The 13,560-nt window shown below is 37.4% G+C and overlaps 1 protein-coding gene across 3 annotated transcripts in view; it reads right to left on the bottom strand.

Moving 5' to 3' along the window:
• slc6a17 (solute carrier family 6 member 17) overlaps positions 1-13,560 on the bottom strand; it is a 60,445-nt gene that overhangs the window by 17,875 nt on the left and 29,010 nt on the right. For all 3 annotated transcript variants that reach the window (XM_079898062.1, XM_079898063.1, XM_079898061.1), the window contains one exon: positions 7,153-7,563. In XM_079898062.1, the coding sequence (XP_079754188.1) occupies positions 7,153-7,441 (289 nt within the window). In that variant the 5' untranslated portion in view covers positions 7,442-7,563. The remainder of the gene's footprint in view (positions 1-7,152; positions 7,564-13,560) is intronic.

The following is a 13,560-nucleotide window of genomic DNA, read 5'->3' as shown; positions in this document are numbered from 1 at the left end:
GTTTTTCCATACATACATAAAAAAGTAGTAAATTATTTTAAAATATGTCTGTTGCTACAGTCAAAATACTATATATGACTGCCTGGGACATGTCTTTCCCTCATATTTTATATTTGCATGTATTTTTAAGTAAAATATATTATAAAGGGGTCACCTTTTATATTTTGTTAAATTTTTTATTTCATTTAAGACATAGACTCACCTAACTACATGAAACTATGTATGACATTAATTCATATAGTATATAGTAGTGATTCAAACAACAGTATTTAATGTATTTTACAGTATATACAATCACCAGCCACTTAATTAGGTACACCTGTTCAACTGCTTGTTAATGCAAATATCTAATCAGCCAATATTCACATGGGCTCACCAAAATTGGAAGATTGGAAAAACATGCCTTGTCTGATGAGTCTGAATTTCTGCAGCGACATTTAGATAGTAGTGTCAGAATTTGGTGCAAATAACATAAAAGCTTGGATCCATTCTGCCTTGTATCAACGGTTCAAGCTGCTGGTGGTGGTGGTGTATTGGGGAATATTTTCTTGGCACACTTTGGGCCACTTAATTTACCATTGTTTAAATGTCACAGCCATCCTGAGTATTGTTGCTGACCATGTCCATCCCTTTATGACCACAGTGCACCCATCTTCTGATGGCTACTTCCATCAGGATAACACGTCATGTCACAAACCTCAAATCATCTCAGACTGGTTTCTTGAACATGACAAAGAGTTCACTATACACAAATAGCCTCCACAGTCACCAGATCTCCATGTTATTGAGCACCTTTGGGATGTGCTGGAATGGAAAATTTGCATCATGGATGTGCAGCATTTGCAGCAACTGTGTGATGATGCTATCATGTCAATATAAACCAATATCTCAGAGAAATGTTTCCAGCATATAGTTTAATCTATGCCATAAAGAATTAAGGCAATTCTGAAGGCAAATGGGGGGCCAACCCGGTAGCAAGGTATACCTAATAAAGTGGCAGGTGAGTACACACACACACACACACACACGCACGCACGCACGCACACACACATTCTTATACATCTATCTTTATGAGGACATTCATTGACACAATGCAATCTCTAGCCGCTTACCCTAACCTTACCCATTACAACTAAGAGCCTAACCCGAACCCTTACCCTAAACATACCCTTAACCAAATTATAACCTTATCCCTAAAACCAAGTCTTGACCGTCAAACAGGCCTTTAAAGGGGTCTCAGAAAGTGAGGACCGGCCAAAATGTCCTCACTTTACTCTCTTTGTCCTCACTCCAATGGTCTAAAACTCAGACTGGTCCTCACAAAGATAGCTGTACAAGTACACACATCCACACACAATATACACTCACCTAAAGGATTATTAGGAACACCATACTAATACTGTGTTTGACCCCCTTTCGCCTTCAGAACTGCCTTAATTCTATTGATTCAACAAGGTGCTGAAAGCATTCTTTAGAAATGTTGGCCCATATTGATAGGATAGCATCTTGCAGTTGATGGAGATTTGTGGGATGCACATCCAGGGCACGAAGCTCCCGTTCCACCACATCCCAAAGATGCTCTATTGGGTTGAGATCTGGTGACTGTAGGGGCCGTTTTAGTACAGTGAACTCATTGTCATGTTCAAGAAACCAATTTGAAATGATTCGAGCTTTGTGACATGGTGCATTATCCTGCTGGAAGTAGCCATCAGAGGATGGGTACATGGTGGTCATAAAGGGATGGACATGGTCAGAAACAATGCTCAGGTAGGCCGTGGCATTTAAACGATGCCCAATTGGCACCATTACACCACCACCACCAGCCTGCACAGTGGTAACAAGTAGGGATGTCCCGATCAGGTTTTTTTGCCCTTGAGTCCGAGTCCGAGTCATTTGATTTTGAGTATCTGCCGATACCGAGTCCCGATCCGATACTTAATACATAAAAAAAGAATAAAAAAGAGCGAAAAAACAGATCCAGGATGTTCCTTATTTTTTATTTAATTCACCTTATTTTAACATTCAACAACTCTGTTAACAAGCAGAGCACTTCTGTGAGGTAGCTTGAACAATCAAGTAATAAATAAATTCTTCACTTTTGGACTTTAGTGCAACAGTAAATATAAAAAAGTCTAATATATAAACAAATAGCACCTCAACTTAAAATACCCGGCAGGCATGTGAACAAATAAAAAATAAAAGTGCTACAGTGTTTGCAAAGCCAGCAATGTGCTTTTAGGAACTGCACTCCCAACTCTTACACCGGTTTCACACTGCAATGTTAGCAGAGCGTGCAGTGCGTATTTTTTTCGCCGCCCATGTTAACAGATTAAACCAGGGTTTAGAGCATTCACACCGCGCGCAGAGGCGGCGCGGCAGTGCGTAGCAGAGCAGAGCAGGAGTGCCGCGATCGTTTCGGCGCCGAGTCTATTTTTGCTGCGCCACTTTTGCTGAATTAAAGTGACAATACATTGATCATGGCCAAAAAAAGTGTTTTAAACAGTCAATCAAATGACCAACAGCAATTTAAAAAGAAAACAAATGTCCAAAAACAAACTTGTTGCCAGAACAATAAAAACAAAGATGAACAAAAAGTTATATGAAATTATTAATAAAATAAGCTTCTTGACAAGTCTTTTCTCTTAAATGTATTTGAAAACGAAAAAAAGCAATGCCAACTTATCCATTATAGAGTAGCCTACTCTGTCTGTAGCCTGCCCTACACAACCCGCGGTTCAGCCGCGTGCGTCAAACGCTGCCAGTGTGAAAGCAAAACGCGCGTGTCCTGCCCCTGCTCACCATACGTACTGCTCCTGCACTGCTTACACTCTGCTAACGCGTGCAGTGTGAAACCGGCGTAACTCTGTGCCACCGCATAACTATAGATGTGTTAAAAAATAATGAGAATATATAAACATATATATCCGAGTCCTGATCGGGAGGTAACGTCCGATTCCGATCGAGTCTGAAAACACGTGATCGGGCCCGATTTCCGATCACGTGATCGGATCGGGACATCCCTAGTAACAAGGCATGATGGATCCATGTTCTCATTCTGTTTACGCCAAATTCTGACTCTACCATCTGAATGTCTCAACAGAAATCGAGACTCATCAGACCAGGCAACATTTTTCCAGTCTTCAACTGTCCAATTTTGGTGAGCTCGTGCAAATTGTAGCCTCTTTTTCCTATTTGTAGTGGAGATGAGTGGTACCCGGTGGGGTCTTCTGCTGTTGTAGCCCATCCGCCTCAAGGTTGTGCGTGTTGTGGCTTCACAAATGCTTTGCTGCATACCTCGGTTGCAACGAGTGGTTATTTCAGTCAAAGTTGCTCTTCTATCAGCTTGAATCAGTCGGCCCATTCTCCTCTGACCTCTAGCATCAATAAGGCATTTTCGCCCACAGGACTGCCGCATACTGGATGTTTTTCCCTTTTCACACCATTCTTTGTAAACCCTAGAAATGGTTGTGCGTGAAAATCCCAGTAACTGAGCAGATTGTGAAATACTCAGACCGGCCCGTCTGGCACCAACAACCATGCCACGCTCAAAATTGCTTAAATCACCTTTCTTTCCCATTCTGACATTCAGTTTGGAGTTCAGGAGATTGTCTTGACCAGGACCACACCCCTAAATGCATTGAAGCAACTGCCATGTGATTGGTTGATTAGATAATTGCATTAATGAGAAATTGAACAGGTGTTCCTAATAATCCTTTAGGTGAGTGTACACCTTATCTCATAGGATTCTATAACAGATATATTCTTTTTTCATCAGAAGAGAGATATTATAAAGATATATAGATATATAAATATAAATATCAAGTCAAAATATTGCAAAAGTAGTGCAGTTGACATTACTTAAGATTTCCATTTGATTAATGAAATCCATTATCTTATACTTTTCAAAATAGAACAAGAACAAATGCAAAGCTTAATTATTTTTATGTTCTGTTTTTCATACATTTTCTAGCTAAATTTCAACCACCCAGATGCAGAAGATGGTATCTTATAGGCTAATGACAGCCTGAGCCTCAGAAGGCATGATTGAACAGACAACAGAATAAAACAGCAAGTCACGCTGCTGAGCCCTGACGTCAAACTAGCTCCATGGTGACGAAGAGTTTGGTCTGAGCAGAGCTTCCTCTGTTTGAAGTCAAAGAACAATCCGAAAATAACTGCTTCTATAGACATAGAGCGCACACTGCTGGCGGATGACCACAAACCCCTCCTCTTGGGAGGTTATAAGTGTAATTAGAGCCAGGGATGATCACAGCAAAGCACTCCCTTGGCCTCAGCTTATGACGAAGAACTGCTTGTTATCAGGTTGATTACTGCATTTCTTTTGTGTTCGATGTTGCTTTGTCGAGGCTTTTTGTCTGGGCTTTATTTATGCATGCAACTAATGAAACAAACAACACGCCTTGCGTAGAAAAGAGGAGACGGGAGGAAAGAGAAAGGGATGGACGGACAGATGGAAGAGAGAAGATGGAGAGAGCAAGGGTGCGTAACGTAAACAAGGCCTTCTGGGAAACATTCATAATTGCAATTTGCAAGACAAGCAAGGACAAGACATGACGATCTAATTATTAATTGTCAGGTTTCACTTTCAGATAACATTAACATGTCCAACTATATTTTAGGACCTTTTTTAATATAGTTTGTTACTATACTATTTTCAATATACAGTAAATACATTTTTTCAGATAATTTGCAATTAATTATGCACAGCAAAAAAACAAAATTTCTTGTTTCTAGAAAATATATTTAAAGATACCTATAACAACATAAATGTACGTGTTTTAATATCTTATCAATTTTGCTTCACTTGTTTTCAGAGAATACATCTTAATTTTTCTTACCCAATTGCCATTGTTTGCTTATCAAAACATAGTAAGTTTTATGCTTAAACAATTTCATGGAATTACCTTAATTCATTATATTTTGTGGATATATTTCATTTTGAAGAGACTAAGCTGATTCAGTTATCATTAAATCAGTAATTTCCTGAAATAATTCTAAACCACATTTCTGTCTAGACTGTGAAACAGCATGAAATAGTGCATTTCAGATTAAAGGAGGATATGAACAATGAAGAATAGTCCAAGCAGCCAAAGAGCAATGACAGCAAACCAATTTTTTTTTATTGCAAACCAAATTTGCAAACCAAGACCACACTGGCCTTGCCTTTCCTGTTTTTAAACAGCCCATATAACATTGCTGCCCTAAATAACACTATCGTCAGCTTAATAAATTTAGAGAGACCACAGCGCACAAGGCACACAGCTGACCCAAAAAAGACTGTCTCAATGGAAAAATTTCACAGCTAAAAAGAATAAAAAAAGAAGAGTGAAAACATTAAAGGAATAGTTCACACAAAAAAATGTAAATTTACCGTTATCATTTACTCACGCCTCTGTTTTCTACACAATGAAAGTGAGTTAAGCCTGGGGCTGTCAAGCTCCAAAAAGACAACAAAAAATACCATAAAAGTGCTCTATAAAACTAATTAAACAGTCTTCTGAAATCATACAAAAGCTTTTTATGAGAAGCTGCAAATTAAGTTGTTATTCAGTTCAATTTCTAAGAGTTCATAAGAGAAAAGTCTAATTTGTGACTGAATAATATTTTTGTGTGTGTCAGATCTATTTAATAAATGCATATTTTAATAAATGTTCTTGAGCACTGACTCAATGATCTGGTCACAATGGTTAATAGCTCACTGGAGGTTATCAAAGAATAACTGACATTCTGGTAGTCACACAAAGTTATCATACAGCTTCATAAAGACGTTCACAACTATAGAGTTATTGGTAACACTTTACAATAAGGTTCATTAGTTAACATTAGTTAATGTAACATAAACTAACAATGAGCAGTACATTTGTTACAGTATTTATTCAACTTTGTTAATGTTAGTTAATAAAAATAAAGCTGGTCATTGTTTGTTCATGTTAGTTCACAGTGCATTAACTAATGTTAACAAATACAACCTTTGATTTTAATAATGCATTAGTAAAGGTTGAAATTTACTTCGACCTTCAGATGGTCCAGAACGTTGCCGCTAGATTATAGATTATATGAGCTCAATCTTAGTCTCTATTCATTGTCTCTTGATTTATTTTAGGATCCAGTTTAAGATATTGTTTTTAAAGCTCCAAGCCCCATTTTACATTAAAGATCTTATCCTTCATCTAGTAGATCCTTAAGATCTAATAAAGCACTCTTGAATTTCCCATGATCTCGGTTAAAACAAAAGGGTGATAGAGATAACTTTTTTGATCATTCCCCCTAGTTTATGGAATCAGTTGCCACTTGACATTCACCTTGCACCTTCACTCATGGTTCTTAAATCTAGGCTTAAAATGCATCTTTATTCCCTGGCCGTGTGTGTAATTTTATATTATGTATGCTGTGTAATTTACTTTGGTCAGAACTTTGGTCAGCTAAGCTTTGTTTAAATGTGACATATAAATAAATGTTACTTACTAGAATACATTTATGATTCTTTTATTGTGTTTTTGATATACAATTAAAATGTGGAGAAAGTTATTTATTGCAGATTTGGAGCGACTTCAAGGTTTGTGTTTGTTGTGCATTTTGATTCAGTTTGAGGAATACACAATGTGTGTGCATGGGTCTTTTTATATGCACATAATTCTGCTAGCCTATGTGTCATCCAAATGAACTTCTGAACCCAACACAGTATTTTATCTTCCCTTATAAAGGAACTAAATGCATTTACATGTAAAAAACATGTCTCTCAAGGCTGTTTATTTGTTGCCAAAATGTACTGCTAGGTTTAGAAATGCAACATTGCATTAAAGAGTAAATTATTGCTTTAAAATTAATATTAAAGGTGATTATAATCAACACATTAGAAGAAATGTTGATTTAGTTTTCAACTAATGGATGAAATCCAATGCAAAAACACCAGAGGAAAACATTTATGTATCTTAATTGGTGGCCTTTTTGAGATTGAAATCTGTTGTCCCCATCCATTGTAGTTGCATGAAAAAGAGCAACCATTAACATTTCTCCTTTTGTGTTTTATAGAAGAAATGGAGGTTGAATAAATTATGATAGAAATATATATATATTTTTAGGTTGAACCTTGAAACAGTTACAAATGCACATCACTAATAAGTAACTCACCTCCTCCGTTCTTCTGGCAAAGATAAGGGAAACGCCACACGTTACCCAGGCCCACCGAGAAGCCCACCTGGGCCAAGATGTACTGCAGCTTACTGTTCCAGGCAGGTCGTCCGTCTTCCAGGTCGGGGGAGATGTCTGGTTTGCCTATGGGTGGAGGGCCCCCTCCTGCCATGCTCATCTGGCTGCTCTTGTAGTCCATGGGAGCCTCCAGCGCCAGGAGGTCGGCCACAGACTCTGTGACATGCTCATTACTGTGCTCGCGCTGAGTCACTTTACTGCTCTTGGGCATGGCTGTGCCGTGTCGTGGTGATCCCAACAATTAAAGGTGTGAAAGAAGAGCAGGGCAGAATGGAGGTCACAATAACTGCCCTTTTTGCTTGATACAGGTGTGGAGAATGAAGGTTTGTGCTCCTGTGAAAAGAGCATAAAAATATGAGAAATCGGGCCACAAGAGATAAAATTATGGCTATGGGATTCATAATATAGACCAAATCATCTTCCAAATAAATGCCCATTTGTGTTACATTTAACACATTTTACATTTTACATTTTTTTTTCTGGTGTTCTGTTGGATGTTGAATTTTAAAACTCAAGCCTAAATATTACTCTGATTTATTAAAACTATCTTAAGATTGCTTTTGGCTCTAGACTATAGAATACATTTCATGAAAAGCTAAGCAATATGTTGTAATACAAGCAAATGCAAGCAGGACAGATGGGAAGATTTTCTAACCCTCTGCATTGCAGTTTTGAACAGTATAGCCAACTGGTATTAACCATGGTAAAATATCATCATTTAGCAAATTTTACAATTACATTCATTAATGTAAAATAAAGTAAAACAGTAATATTGTGAAATATTATTATATTAAAACAGATATGTTCCTAATTCTGAGTATGTGAATCTTGTGTAGTCCACTGGTAGTAGGAATAGTATAGTATAGTATAGTATAGTATAGTATAGTATAGTATAGTATAGTATAGTATAGTATAGGAATTGGAATTTCTACTAATTTCCAAATCTACTTCTGTCAAGACAGCTCTCAGAGTGTTTGGCATGGTAATGGAAATGACAATGTTGTATGTTTGGTCTTGGTGGAATATATCTTGTCTTGCTGCTGTTCAATAAAACATGAATTACCCGTAGCAGATCTATACAGGTGGAGCTGGGGAAGGTGGAGGGTATCTGAAAGCATTCTGCAACTGCTACAGAAAATGCTGACCAAGTATTTGAATGTTGAGCACACAATTGGCTTCTGATTCAACAGGAACCAATCAGCTGTGGCCTATAAAGGATGAGTTGAGGATCTATCAGTCTGCGCCATCTAGAATTTCATGACAGAACTTTATATTTAACTCTTTCCCTGCCATTGACGGAATTTTACGGCAATCCATGTTTCCATGTTATGACATTTTGTCATGTTATACGGTAATAATGGGCGCTATTTTGAATCTTCTGAAAGTGTACAGAATCTCCAGATCAAAACACAGGCGAAGCAGAAGCAGAAACAAGCGAAACATTGCTTATGCAAATGTAAAATAATGTGATCATCATTAAACAGCTAGCATCAATCAAAATTGCCTAATGATACCGAGTGAAATGTCGACCCAGGACAAGGTATGTAGCTCTTGGGGTGTTGATAGACTCGACTCCATCTATGTTTTGATCATCGTTCTGAATACAATCCAGACGTAGTCTTTGACAAAAATGTTGTTTTCTCAGATTTAAATTCAAAATACAAAATACACAAATTATTGTGGCGGCCATGGAAGCTTTGTGAAAATAATCAAAAATGCTGGCGCTAGCTGGCAACATGTTAAAAAAAAAATGCTGACGGGGAAAGAGATACAGTACAGTTAAAGGTATATTTCAAATATAAAAATGAATACCTAAATAGGAACATAGTAGTATACTTAAAATGCAAAAATAATATTTAAATAGTAAACTAAGTATGATGTTAAACTAGTAGTTTACTGAGAGTATACTTCAAAGTATACTTTAATAAACTAAAAAATGTGCTACAATTATTTAACTAGTAAACAATCAGTATAGCTATAGCTTCACTTATAGTATAACCCAGTTGCAGTATACAAAAAACGTAGTTGTAAATTAGTTGTGTACTCAAAGTTTACTACACTTAAAGTACTTTCATACACTAAAACCAATTAAGTCCAAAGTAGTTTTGAAATAGTAGACATACAAGTATACTAGTAGATTGATATTAGTATACTTTCAACAAAGCATGCTTAAAACTTAAGCTTTACTTAAGTATATTTATTAAAATTAACTTGAAGTATACTTATTTTTTGTAAGGGTTGATGAATAGAAAGTTCAAAAGAACAGCATTTATTTGAAATTTAATCCTTTCGTAACATTATAAATGTTTTTACTGTCAAGTTAAAACATATTTGCTAAATAAAAGTATAATTTTTTTTAATCTTACTGACCAAAACTTTTGAATAGTGTATTTAAATATACAATTCATTCTATAATTGATCTATAAATGAAATTTATATCGGATGATTAATAAAATTAGCACGTTGTATGGCAAAACTCAAGATCAACAAGTATAAAATATTTGCATACAAATATTAATGAGAAGATCATCAAACAACAGTGACAAAAATCATTTTTGTTACATTTGAAAGTACAGTATGGAGAAAGCTATTTATTGCAGATTTGGTGCGAGTTCAGGGTTTGCATTCATTGTGATGCAGCTTGAGGAATACACAATGTGTGTGGGCACTGCTGCTGAAATCTGCACATGATTCTACTACATGTGTCATCCAAATGAACTTCTGAACTCAAAACTTGCACAGTATTTTGTTATCTTCCCTTACAAAGGAACAAATGCATTAACATGTTAACTACAAAAAAATCACAGACACAGAATTTTTGCATCTTTTGACAGCCATAATTTCACTCCCTCAGTTTTAAAGGGATAGTTCGGCCAAAAATGATATTTAACCCATGATTTACTCACCCTCAAGCCGTTCGAGATGCATATGTCAATCATTTTTCAGTCGAACACATTTTCAGTTATTTTAGAAAATGTCTTATATCTTTCAGTGGTTATAATGTGAAGCTATGGGGTCCACCTCCTTCAAGTCCCAAAATGTGCATGCATCCTTCACAAAAGTAATCAATCCGGCTCCAGGGGGATAAACGAAGGCCTTCTGAGGGTAATCTGTGCGGTTTTGTCGTAAAAATATACATATTTAAAACTTTATAAATGAAAATATCTTGCTTCCGGGAATGGTCGACATGCGTTCACAGCAGATGGATGCCGGCATATGACGTAGGACGTAGCGTTTGATTTAGCTGTACTTCGTTCTACGTCACAACGCTTCCTATGCGTCCACGTCATACACCGGCATCCATCTGCTGTGAACGCGCGTCGACCGTTCCCGGAAGCAAGATATTTTCATTTATAAAGTTTTAAATATGTATATTTTTTTAAATATGTATATTTACTCACCCGGCTTGAGGGTAAGTAAATCATGGGTTAAATATCATTTTTGGCCGAACTATCCCTTTAAGGCTGTTTATTTGCTGCCTAAGTTAATGATCTAGTTTTTATGTTGGGACACTGGTGTAATACTAAAGCTAAAATGTACTACTAGGTTTAACAGTGCAACATTGCACATTGCAAGTGTAAATTAGTGCTTTAAAATTAGTCTTAAAGGGTAAGGTCTTATCAGCAGCCTATTGGACAGAATTTTGGTTTGGTGTTCAACTAATGGATGAAATCCAGTACAAATCACAGCCTGAGATTAAAAAAGAGGCAGTCACTGACGAGTTTTTAATCTAGACCATGGGGTGCTTTTCATGATAAATAAGGGAGAGGTGATGAGCTGAGATTTTTATCTACAGAATGACTAGGGAATGTAGCAACAAAGCCGCCATCTTTGCTCTTCTCACCTTTGTTTATCTTTGGTAATGAAAGCCTGAGGCACTGAAAAAATCTATACAGATAATCTCAAGTACAAGAGGACACGAAACCTTTCTGTGTTGCTAGGCGATGCTCACCCACCGCCCATGACAACCTGCAAACCGCATTCAAAAAAGGCTCAGATCTACTTGGGGGACCATATGGGGAGGAATCCAACTACTGTTAAGAGCAAACATACTGTACACATCATATGAAATTATTAGCATGTGCATTGTTTTCGTGACATGGTCAATGATGACGATAAACCATCAAGGGACCATCACACACTGAGTTTGAACTTTTGCACCCACTGTGAAAATTTGCACAGTGTTCAGGTCCAAAACAGCCTGTCCGGGCAGCAGGCCAGTCAGTTCTCTACGTCATTATTATGGAAGGGATTATATTTCAGTAGGGAGCAAACTAGACCTGAAGAATGCTGCTCACCCAGTGCTTAGTCTCATTTTGCTGTGCATTAAACACAAGGGTGCTTATCACTCATAATGCAGGGAACGTGCTTGGTCAGTTGATTCTGCGGAATTCAACTAAGACACCCAAATCTAAGCCTCCCTGCTGGTGAATGCAATTTTTCAACATTTTCCCCAAGAATATAAAATGCGTTGCTGATCAGAGCCAACTATTGGTATGGCTTCCCTTAGCAATAATGGTCTCTATTCTGTAGCTAAATATCCTGTTTATTCAATTGCACATTATAATATGCAAATGTACATATTTTATCTGTCTGGGTTGCTAGGCAATGAAACTTGATGAAATTCTCACATCTCTGCTTCCTGCATGCTCTCTATATCAGAACATTGAGTGACAGCTCATCTATCCAGTGCTTGAGAGCATCCATGAACATTTGTATTTAAACCTTTGTAAGTTCAAATCCTTGAAATGCAGAAGGTGGGTCACAAGAATCAAATTTCATATATAGAAAGCAATCTATATATATATTTTGTTCAGGAAAAGATTATAATGATATAATACAGGGATGATGGTAACTGCATGTTTTGATTGTGGCAAATTGTTGGGAAGGAACAACCAATCAGATCAGTTGTTACTCAATTGCGTCAGTCACTTTCTGTTCCTGATGGGCCGACAATGCGTTCCTCCAGCGCTGAACTTAAATGTCATGGTCAAAGTGGATATGTTTAAGTTGTGCGTCAATGATACCATGTAAGTAATTTAATGAGTGTTTCTATTGAGTGTTACATACGATGAATAATCAAAACATCGTGAGTTCGTTTGTCTCTGAGGTGACGACTATCCTAGAGTCTAGCCTAAGATGTTCACTTAATATGTATATTCCAAATACATATTAGTTCAGTATAATACTGATCACTGATTAATGCTTTCCCTGTGTATAAATGTATGTTTGAATAATGTATAGATCGTCGTTCTGTAATTATATATATGTGTTAGCTTATTGTGTAATGACTTAGCAAAGGACATTTCGGATAATTCCGTTTATGAGCGCTATGCGCCACCTAGTGGTAAAAATCGGTATTACTGTAAGTAATGTTATGTTTATAATATAACGATATTAGGATAAATGGCAGTGGTTAATGATGATGGAAATGTTTGATATTAGCTAATTATTGTTTATTATTCACTGTTTCAGACCACACAACATACTACCTCAGATACCACATCTGATAAGATAATTCTGTGCAATGCCTTGTGGTCTGACTGTGCCGTTCATTGTGCTGATTATTCATGCTGGACTTAATTAAATTGTTACTTCTGATTCCTGCCTTCTGTGTTCTGACCGACACACCAGTGCGAGCACAGCTAGTTTGAACCAGTGCAATACAGTCCTAAGTAAACAAATTAACATTTGGTCCTTCGAGCCGGATGATTGTGCTTACACTGGACTAGAATGGATGAATATCAGACTCAAGGTGCACGTCCTAGACGTTCAGTCCGCCATCCAGCCTACTTGGAAGAATTTGAAGTTCAGTATCCAAATCAAACTAGAGCTTCTATGACGGCACAGCAGTCACATGGGCAAGATAATTATCAGCACAGTGATAGAAGGATGGCACACGGGCACGATTTCAGTCACCAAAGTATAGACGAGGAACCTGGCAGCCGAACACCTGATTCGTTAGATGCAGGAGACCCAGACAGAAAGTCCTGGTATCTCATCAAAGATCAGTGGAGGGAAAGAGATGAGTATTCACCACAGATGGAGACCTATTCAATACCCAGGGGATCCAGGGAAAGATTGTATGACCTTGAAAGAGAGAACAGACAGCTTCGTCAAGCACAGGAAACAATGAAGGAGGAAATCGGACAACTGTTGGAGATCCAGAAAGGTATGCAAGAAATGCTAATGAGAAACCAAACCAGTTTAGCTCCTCCACTTCCTAAACCACAGCCCTTAGCTCCAACACCTCCATTACCTTCACCTAGAACTGTCTACAGAGAGATTGAGCAATCTGTTCCTAGACCAGTCCCTCAAGTCCATCCGGTA

Source organism: Squalius cephalus, assembly GCF_949319135.1.
Source record: "Squalius cephalus genome assembly, chromosome: 16".
NCBI classification, from domain to species: domain Eukaryota; kingdom Metazoa; phylum Chordata; class Actinopteri; order Cypriniformes; family Leuciscidae; genus Squalius; species Squalius cephalus.
Note: the sequence above shows the minus strand (reverse complement) of the source record. Positions and strands in the feature narration are given on the sequence as shown.